Source organism: Limulus polyphemus, unplaced genomic scaffold, assembly GCF_000517525.1.
Source record: "Limulus polyphemus unplaced genomic scaffold, Limulus_polyphemus-2.1.2 Scaffold176, whole genome shotgun sequence".
Lineage (NCBI taxonomy): Eukaryota > Metazoa > Arthropoda > Merostomata > Xiphosura > Limulidae > Limulus > Limulus polyphemus.
Genome location: NW_013665786.1, coordinates 317399 through 328756, shown reverse-complemented (window position 1 = coordinate 328756; position 11358 = coordinate 317399). Strand labels below are relative to the sequence as shown.

General features: G+C 29.2%; 1 protein-coding gene across 4 annotated transcripts in view; it reads right to left on the bottom strand.

The window, feature by feature from the left end:
- The window catches only part of LOC106478060, an 89069-nt gene that overhangs the window by 16221 nt on the left and 61490 nt on the right, over positions 1-11358 (bottom strand). For 3 of the 4 annotated variants that reach the window (XM_022381569.1, XM_013938570.2, XM_022381570.1), the window contains 7 exons: positions 9634-9693; positions 8939-9028; positions 8418-8504; positions 7082-7165; positions 4872-4976; positions 2405-2538; positions 1906-2003 (listed from right to left, as the gene is read on the bottom strand). In XM_022381569.1, the coding sequence (XP_022237277.1) occupies positions 1906-2003; positions 2405-2538; positions 4872-4976; positions 7082-7165; positions 8418-8504; positions 8939-9028; positions 9634-9693 (658 nt within the window). The remainder of the gene's footprint in view (positions 1-1905; positions 2004-2404; positions 2539-4871; positions 4977-7081; positions 7166-8417; positions 8505-8938; positions 9029-9633; positions 9694-11358) is intronic. The other variant, XM_013938572.2, reaches the window with a different exon arrangement.

Genomic DNA, 11358 nt, shown 5'->3' with positions numbered 1-11358 from the left:
CATGAAAACTATAACAAGCACAAAATAGTTACGAGATCAGTCCCAGGGACCAAACCCATGCTGAAAGAGTTAAAGTATCATAGTTATCGGACATTGTATTTTTTGTGCATGCTATCATTGTGTTATAAACTGAATATTTGAAATAAATAAAAATTATGTTTATGGTAACTTGAGCATGGTGCTCTGCAGGTGATGTATATGTTTGTTACATAGGTTTAGTAGTTAGACATTGTTCAAAGAGTAAAAAAATTAAATCAAATGAATACAAATGTAAACTGTTACAAGGCTGATGTTGTTTAGGATAAATAATTGTGATTCTTGAGAAAAAAAAGAAGATAATTAGTTTTATTTCCTTTTTTTCCCCTATACTGCTGATTTTGCTAGTTACTTTTAAGGTAGAGAAAATAACAGATAGTTTTACTGAAAATAAAAAGGTTTAATATTCTTTCAGGAGGTTCTAGAGGCTGTGCAAATGAAATATGAAAACTGTATTTTTAACATATAAATCATCTTGTACTCAAGGTCAGTCAGGGTCTGAGTCAGAATGACTCCATATATTCCCAGACAAATCTCTTGTAAAAATACATTATTACAAATTCTGTTTTTTGGAGTACAATACACTTGTAATGTTTACTAACAGAGTACAAAATTTCATGAAGATACACTTAGTAAATTCAGAATTATAGTGAACATTATGATAACAACCCTATAACCCAAGCACTTTTAGAAAGGTGGACCTTTCTTCTTCCTGTTCCTGAAGAAGAAAGGTCCACTTTTTAAAAGCGCTTGGGTTATAGAGTTGTTATCATTTTGTATTAAGACTTCTTGAACCTATGTGTTTTTCTGACATCATAATTATAGTAAACATTGTTATGTATAGCTTCATAAAAATGGGGGTTTGGTGCAATGCATCAACATCATACATGTAAGTTTAAAACATCTTCATTACTGCACAGTGTCTAAAAGACACCTAGAGTTGTGCCTTAAAGTTTATAGGTTTATCCAAGTAGAAAATTCATTCTTTTGAAGGTTAAGGTTTTATACGTACTTTTAAAAGGATCGATATAAGTGTTTTTTGTTTATTAATAAGATATAGACTAATTAGTTTTTGTGGACATTCATATTTAACTGGAATACAATGTACATTTTAAAAAGCATGTTTTATTTCAGTATATATCATTACCAATAAATATAATAATGGAACATGGAGAAATCACACCTGTTCTACATGTTCATTATATCTTATTCAGACGCTAGTATACTTCACTAATGAGTCTACAAAAATACCTAAAGGCACAGTTTTATCATAAATAACAACATATAAAGTCAAAATAATAATTTCAATTCCAATCAGCAGACTTGTGGTATTAAAGTGCATGTATGTTTTTTTTTTATTAAATATTTTTATAACAGTTCTATGTATAAAGAGAAAAATTCTAAGTTAAAACTGCATCCTGTCTTTTTCCATTCCAGACAAATTTCAAAAGAGAACTGCTACTAAGTATTTAAATCTATAAACATTATACCAACCTAAAATAACCACATTTACTAACAAAAAAGTCATATTTGTACTCCAAGATGCCTTATCTAGCATTAGTCCACACAAGATATTAAAATCTTATTTAAAGGAAAACATTAAGATGAAAGGTACTGAAAAAATAAAGCAGAAAATTTACATAAGATACAAAATGATTATATGTAAATATTTACTGTGTGTGATAGTCTATAATTTTATACTTTTGCTATATTAAGAAGATATACAAACCAATTCTTACCAACTAAATAATAAATTTTTTAAACTTGACTAATGATAGAAATGTTAAAATTTCCTTGCTCATTTAAGTTAACCATGCTTTAGTAAATGACTTTAACTACACACAGTCTTTTACTTAAAATATTTCTTACCTCCTGATGTGTCTTCAATATTGACTTTGGGCTGGAAAAGCTGTTTATGATGTGGTTTGCAGTATATTTCTCCTCCATGAGATGAGTAGGTGTCCACACTGTTATACAAAATTATTAGAATAAATCTTGGTCATAAAAAGGTTTGTATAATTGACTGAGGTAAATTTTACATATCTCTAAACAAAATATTCTTGTGGTGTAGTAACAGTTCATGCCCACCATAGACATTTCTTTGCAGACATCATGAATTACTGCAATACTGTCAGCAATGATTGAATACCACAGAGACCCAGGAGAATCTAGCACCTTTACAACTACAATACTGCAAAGAAATATTTAGTTTACAGAATCTAATAGCTTAAAAGTTAAATGTAAACAAATGTTAACTTAGCATTTGAATAGAAATATTTTTTAAACATGATAACATGCATAATAAGCCTTTCATTCAAATGGCTACTTTAATAATAATAATAATAATGAAAAGAAATAATTTACTTACTTAAGTGATTTTCCACACTCCTTGCAACGAAAGCAGGACTTATGAAAAGCACTTTTCACAGCCATAATTTTGTCCATCAGGTAAACATGCTTCCCACAAACTTTACACAACACTTCCTGTTCCTCTTGCTGGCTCTAAGGAATGATAACTAAATGGTTGTAAAGCAAACTTGTATATAGAAACCACACAGCATGAATAATGAACATTTCAGGTCCTCATTAAATATATGGCTCAACATGAATAAAGTACTCATGCATTAAGAGTGAATGAAAATGTTAAATGTGTGTGTGTGTGTTTATAACAATTTCTTTTTAAATATCAGAAATTGATATTGGTATAGAGTATAATTTATGGAATACCCCCCCCCCCTTTTAAACTAGGATCAATTATGTTAAATATACATATTAAGTATACTGTTATGCAAATTAATTTAAGTTTAATAAGGTTTTTCAATATGTGGTTTAGAAGCTGAATCAAATACAATATACATAAGTTACAGGTATCCTTTATTGTGCACGACACAAGGTTTCAGAGTCTTACATTCAAAAGTTTATTAAACTACTTTTTATGTTTTTACCAATAAGTATAGCATAAAATCTTAGCTAATAATCCATATTTTAACAGTATATAAGTTTTAAGTTCTTAATTCTACAAGACAATATTAAAAATAAATCTTGAATTCCCCCTAGTGTGACTCACATGACACATTTTCTCTTAGCATGTCATCTTCCCTATTTTATCCACAACCCCTCGAAAAAGTACAAAATTAAACGTAAATTACTCTCTACAAAATCTTAATTGCTCAGACAAACCATACTTTCTATAGTCTTCAATTTTGTTTGGTTACAGAGTTATTGAATAGAAAATCAGACCCTCCTTCCACACCTACCTTTCACATCCTCTCTCTTTTTCAAAATTCGTTAATAGTTCTCTCTTACATTTAATTATATATATTATCTGTAACCAACAGAAAGATTTTCATCTATTAAATGATGTATTGAAAAACATTATTTTCTGAACAGTTAAATGTCAATTTCACTCAGAGTGCCAACATCATTCTCGTGAGAAAGTTAACGACTAGCTTGGATGAATTTGTAACGACTGTTGTTGCATAATTAGAAAGCTAGAAAAATTTTGAGAGGGAAGTGAATTTGTCTACTTTTTGCATGTTATTAATTTATATTCTTTGGTGCATTATTTAATTAAATAAAAATTAAGTGCATTACTACCATTAGCATAAAACAACTAGGGTTAACTCTCTTTGACAATCAACTGAAAGAATTATAATTCTTGTTTTCATGTTTATTCTTTATGTATAATTACAAAAGTAACTAAAATGTAAAAATTGGGATCCTTTTAGGTTATTTAACATTAGATTAGGTAAAATAAATAATATTAAAATAAAAATGTTTCACAAGGCAACATGCAAACAGTTCATAAAAGCTCATGGGTAATGTAATTTGTTAATGTAACATGAACTGCACATTCCCCGAGTGATTTACAACTTATAATGGTGCGGATGGTAGTTAGGCATGGTTCAAAGGGCAATAAAACAATAAAATATAATTATAAATAGATATATACTGTTATGAACTTAGAGCTACTTAAGATAAACAAACATAGTTTCATGTTACAATTTGAAGTCATTCTAGAAAGAAAAAAAAGAATAATTTAGGTTTATTTCGATTGTTTTTTTTTTTGGTGGTTACAAGGTCGGTCAAATTGACCAATCCCGTTTTGAGATAGGGTAGAGAAAATAACAGATAAACTATAAAACTTTAATGCTTAATATTTTAAGTTAGAATCAAGAATCACTAACTTTGATATTTAATCTAAAGTAAAAGAAAAAAGTTTTTTTACAAATACTTACTTATTAATTTCTTAATGTTCAAATGCATATTAACAAAAATGCATTGTACTTTTTTTATTGGAGAAATGTGATAAATGTAAAATAAGATCTACAGTGCCGTTCTTTGGTTTTGATACTAATTATATGATACAGAACTTAGTGATGAATACCCTGTAATTTTCATGCCTGTAGATTATTACATCAAGAATCATGGTACAATGTAGAACAATTTTTAAATGAAAAAGGAATATGCAAGTTACTTTAAAGTTCTAATTACTAACTAGTTTATATGGTTTTACTTCTTTATATTTAATAAATTTAGTTATTCAGCCTTCATGGGTATTAAATGTTTTAGCTGGTGTATAATAAAACAAAAGTATAAGAAAGGCCATTAAAAAAAATATGATCAAATCTTTTATCTGGTATTTCAATGAAATTCTGACAGTTTTGTGATTAAATGTAAACATCTTGTGAGGATATGCTATACTGAATAAACAGATAAGTTTCAACCAAAAGCTTTATAAACTTTGGAAAAAAATCTGTATAAGCATGCAGGAACTGGTGTACACAACAGCAACAAAAACAAATAATTTATTTATAGAACAAATGTTCACGTACCTGATTGAACGTTTGGGTGACTTTAGCTCGGTCAACAGAGGGCTTAACTTCTTCCAGTGGTTCTTTTTCTACACTGTCTTCTTGCTGATCAGTCAAGTTGGATTTCTTAAAGTACAAACATACAGTAACTTATTTTAATTATGCTACACGTAGAAAAATAACTTAAATGATGACTGTTTGTGATTATTACCCAAACACGACAGGTAACTTAAGTAAATATCTTAAAAATCAATAATACTACTTTCCAGCTAAACAAAACTTGTAAATGTTGGTTAGAAAAACAAATACATTCATGAAACTTGAATTAATTAAAAACTACAACAAAATAGCAACCTAACCTACTGATATCAAATGTCAAAAAGATGTTTATGTTTGTATTACACACTGTAGAGGAAACAAATTTATTATAATACTTTAAGATCCTAATTAATCTATTTGGTTTTTACTCTTGAATTCTACGTCATAGAACAGCTTCGAACAAAAGTAACTCAATTGTCTCTAGATGTGATTTGCTTTTGAACCACAAGGAAACACATTTGGTAGCTAAAAATGCCTTTTCAGTTAACACTACTCAATAATATAAAATAAGAGGTTAGTGTTCCCAACAAGTATCTGTAAACTGAACTCCAACAATGTTATTACCAAAATTTTATTACAATTACATTTTGAACATTTTCCTCAAAATATTGAATTTCTGTATTCAATAACACTTGTACATGATCTTAATATCGTAAAAGCTCTACAATTCTCACTACAAGGCACTTTTTAGCATCATTTTCTAACTCATACTCTTTTAACTATAGGATTAAGAAAATTACTCAAATATAAAATTCCAAATCAATCACAACAAAATCAATTTCTGCCCCCAGCAAATCTTTATGATTGGGATTTGAAAATATTAAATATAATGGACAAAAGCTTAAGTAAAAATTTTAATGTTATTATTTAAAGCATGTGAATACTATTTTCTATCATACCAGTTTCTAAATGCAAAAAAACAGTATTTACTTTGATATGATAAAAAATGAGTTCATTTAATTAACCCTTTGTGCACAGTTGGGGTCAAAATGTGTCCACCACAACCTTTTACACAGTGCCATTCAACAAAATTATATATCTGAAGTCAGAGTTAAACCATCATTTTATCCTACATTGCTGATTCAGCCATTCATGGCAAAGGAGAGTAAATAAGGCAAGCAGTAGCAATGTCTATTGTAGGGAGGGCTTAAGTTGTTCATCAAAATGGTGTTTTAAATATCTCTTCAATAGGTCATGAGAACTTTACAATACTGTATCATGTTTCCTTTTATAAATATTTATGTAATGACTGAGTCACAATTTCTTGTTCTTCCTTCTGCTCTTTCTTTTATTACATAATAACTCAAAAAACAAAACGGTGTCAATCAATTCATAGGTGACAATTTTAAATGGAGTATCCGCTCTTATAAGTATTATTAATAACTAGTAATTAAGAAATTCATAATTCTAGTGTAAACAATGGTATCATTATTCCTTGAAGTTAGTTTTCTTACAGAAATTTGGTTTTCCTTTAAAAAGCTTATGTACAGGGTGAAACAGGAATTACCAGCCAATAATAGATAAACAATGCATATTACAGTTGGAACCTCAGTGTATTTAGAACTTGGCTATAAATATAACCTTCCTATGTGTATTGAAACACTGCATTAAAAAACAAGAACACATTAACATCACCTTGAACTCCATCTCCTCAAAAGTTTCAATCAGACTGATGCCAGAAATTCAGACATATCTTAAGTACACATACATATGTAACCCATCAGGTTTTTTGTGAACACTCATTTATTTCACTAAAATCTTACCGCATTTCATGTAGATTGTAAATTCAAAATTATAGTCAACATTCCTTCTTCAAAACAGAGAAATTGGAAAATTTAATAATTACTTAGGACAGAGTTGTTGAACAAAACAAATCAAAATTCAAAGCTGTTTAAAAACAAGGATATGCATGTGTCAAAGTAGCTTAAACACTCATCAACGACCTTATGAAGCATGATCAGATACTAAATTATTTCAAATATCCATAACTTTATCCAAGTATGATCATTTGCCAACTGATTTTTAGTTTTCTTATATCAATTTAAATATGATCCCTTACTAACTGTTTTAGTTATTATAAATTTGATCATTTATTAAGAGATATACATGTAAATCTAAGCCTGATCACTTACCAACTGACTTACAGATATTCCAGTGTCAATAACCTCACTATCTCTAGAAGTGTCATCTCCTTGCTGACTGCTGAAACTTGTGGACTGAGAGATCAAATGTATGATTTAAATATATAATCAGTATTTAGTCTCAATAATTGTTGTTTATTTAAATTTTACATTTAATAAATTGAAACATTCAGTGACTGGGCATTAAGACAAAGATCACATGGTCTTGTTATTTTTGTATATAAAACCATTGTCATTTATTTTGTAAGCATGGCTATGATCCTCAAATTACTGTGATATGAACCAAATCAAATTTTTTTACAATTTCTGTGAGAACTTAACTGTATGAAGAAACAACTTTTCTTAGACTTGAAATTAATTTGGGTTATAGGTGCATAATAACCCAACATTATTTTTAATTACTCATTTACTAACTTTTAGAAATATTTATAAATATTACAGTATACTTTATTCACTGTCTGTCTATATGCTTACAAACTTTATGTGCATAGGTAACAAGCAAAAATTGCTCTCCACAGATTTGAATTAACTGTTACTCATGAATATAAAAAATTAAAACCAGAAATTGTATTTGTTTTAATATCAGCCAAAATCCACTAAACAATGCTAACTTTTTAAGAACTCTCTAAGAATAACCTAACAACATATTGTACAGTATTTTCAGTCATTTCTGACATATACAAGTAAGTAAAAGCTGGTGATGAATAATGTTTTTAAAATATCTTATAATTATGGTAAGGAGGTGATGGTGAACAGATATCAATGCTTAGTAACCTATACAATCATCCAAGCTAATCATTATCTAATTACTTTTTTCTTCTTATGACTAGAAACTAATTACTTTAGCTTGCTTTATACAGTCCGATACCATTGGTTCATTTCTTTGAAAATTTTTAAACTAATCTGCCCTATTAAATTTTTTACATATGTAGTAGTAAGTTGTGCAAAAGAATGTTTTTGATAGTTAAATTTCACCATAATTTATAGTACTTTGTGATAAATACATCTCAAAATTTTGTAAGTTAATAAAATTTACACATGCAATACTCCTCAATTTTAAAATTCCAGCATTCTTTGTTCATAATACATGAGAGTTTAAAATGTGTCAACAAAGTGCAACAGCACGAAAATAAATAAAATCCATGCAGGTTGTGTTACAAAATAAAATGAAAAAATCATGTGTCAAAAACGAGATTAGGGTTTAAGAAAATGAAATCAAACCAGTACAAACAAAAAATAAACGTTTCTGAGTGCCACACATATATATATATATATATATATATGCAAAGCTACATGAACTTAAAGAAGCCGCAAGCAGGGAACTTACAAGAGACTTGACATTGACGCCTGTGGTTATTGCATCTCGAGTTGGAGAGACTTTGCCTTCTTGAACATGCTGAACATAAGTAGATTTCTACACAAGAACATGCACATCACAATAAACCAAAATATTTAAATTAATGAATTTCACATTAAACAAAATCCATGTGGAAAAAAACAACAAAAAAAAACACTGCAACAGCATTAATGCAACTCGCAAACTAAAAATAACTCATGCTATTACACAAAACCTTACTACCATCCTAATTATAGAAACAGTACTGTTTTATCTATCTCAACATATCTAGCTTGTTGTGAACCATGATGTACTTGTGGCATTAATAAAACTCTTATTTGTTATTTATATTGGTTTTTAATTTCAATGTAACAACTCAAACACTGCACTATAGTGTTGTGTTAATAAATCACAAAATGTTAGCATTTTAGCTCTCACACTTACAAAGATAGTTTAATCCAAACTCATATAACATGCTATATAAAAAAATTAAAAGATGTTGCACTACTGACCAGACTTTTCAGGTTCACACCAGTCTCCACCTTTTCTTTGGTTCCTGGCTGAATAGCACCTTCCTCTGCACCAGAGGTATAGGTGGTTTTCTGAAGTTCAATGATTATTCACATCAGATCAAATGACAAATGAGCTGTATGACTGACCATAATTTATATTTTATCTATTATAAAATCATATATAAACCTATGAAACTTACACTAGAAGAAACTATTGAATATAACTATTTTTTTTTTTTTTTTTTGAGCAATTGAAAAGATGCAAGTCTAAATATGTAAATTCATTTCCAACTGACATTAAAATCACACATGCAGATGCTAAGCTATATTTTTGCAAGGTTTTTTCTTCTTATAACTTATTACAGATTTGGAATAATGAGTCAAATACTAAAGACCCACTTTAACTGGCACTAACTCTATGCAATTTGTAAGATCAATATAATGACTCATGTACATTTTTGTGTTTGTGTGTTCATGTTTAAAGACAGAAAAATCTAAATCACAGGTAATATTGTAAAATATTGATTTTTAAAAATGGATAAACTATCAAAATATGAAATGCATGGGTAGGAAAGTTGATTATAGGCAGCTTTATTGCACATATTTCCTGACAAAGATAAGATTTTAAAAAGATTTGTACATTTATGATAATAAAACAAATGTTGGTAAGAAAATTTAAAAAGCAAACAACTTACAAGCTTGGCCACAGATATGATATTTTCTTCCTGTGTCACTTGGTCAGCTTCTTTAAAGTCCTGAAGAAAGAAAAAATTACCTAGCATCTTTTATAACTTTAAAATCACAACAAGTTCCCAGAGTTGAGATACAACCATGATGTTGGGGAATTACACAAGATTAAAAAACTATAAAATAAGAAACCAAAAAAAGCCAAGCACATTTGTAAAAAGTTCTTGAAGATTTTTTTTGTTTGTTTGGTTATTTGTTGTCAAGTACAAAGCTATACAATTGCCTATCTAAGCTGTGCCCACCAAAGAAATCAAAATATTATTTTTAGCATTGTAAGACCTTAGGCTTACCACTGTACCACCAGGAGTGTTGATAAAGTAACTGATGTACAAAGAAACTTATGGTTTGTTACAAATGGAAACCAGCCAACCTGGTCTTAACTGAAAAAAATTCTAAATACCAGTAAAGCTAAACAGCCTTCAACTATGTCATATCTTGCAAGCAGACAAATTTTATTATCAAGTAACTAATTTTGCTTATTTATTCTTGTATAAGCAAATATCATTTCCACATACATATGTCTTTTCTAAGTGCCCTACAAAGATAAAAACTACAGATGATATCAAAAGTACTGTTATCATTCCTATCAATCTTTTATGAATATATACAATCCTTTTAAACTAACAATGTTTTGTTTAAAATGCAGATATGATCACAGCTAGTGTGACCAGAAGTTTGTAATATTTAAATAGTAATGGGAACACTGTTACAACACTATGCAAATAAATATAACACGTCCAATTTTTTATCTCATAGTGTCAAGCATGACTAGACTGTAAATTAGACTTGTTGTTTAACCATGATTAGTATGAAATTATCAAAAGCAAGCTACTTCCACAGATCAGATAAAAAAATTAACCCAGAAACAAATATAGCTTACTTATGACATAACAATGTTTTTGGACAACATGGGTCCTATTGGTCCATCTTAGCTGTCTCACCCTTTAACCTAAACTGAAACTATTAATAAATAATTTTTTTTTTAATCTTAAAACCAACCCCTATCATTCATATGCTTATCAAACTTTCTCTTAAATTTACTGCCTCTACAACAACAGATAACAAACCATTCCAAAAGCCAACCACTTTGTTAGAAAAATAGAACTGTCTTAGCTGAAGATTGCTCCTACCCTGTCCAAATTTGTGTCCTGGCTATTCTAAGTTTCAATGAAAAGTAAATATTTGTCTAGACCAGGGGTCACCAAACTATGGACCACGGGCTGGATCCGGCCTGCCACTTCACTGTGCCACAAATGAGCTAAAATATAATTATTTATATGGCAATATCATAGATTGTAGATAAACTTACTATGTAGAAAAAATTAAAACAAGTGTAAGCAAAAATGTCCAAATTTGTCCAATCTGATTTTTGCATCTGAGAGTAATACAAGTTTTAGGAAAATCAGTGAAATAAAAAATTTGACGACTTTTTGTGACTTTGGATATCAGAGCGTATTTTGTGTAAGTACCTGCAATGAGAGTTCATTCCTGCAGTTGCCTCTGGGCGCATTATTAAAAGACGATACCATGCTTACAGGCAGTTGATACAAGTAGTGTGACGAGTAAGTGCGTGGTTATACAGCTTTGTGATAGAGAATACATGTGCGTGTATTGTGTGTGCCTCTACGTATATTTGTGTGTTGTACATATGTGTTTATATATTTATATTTAAA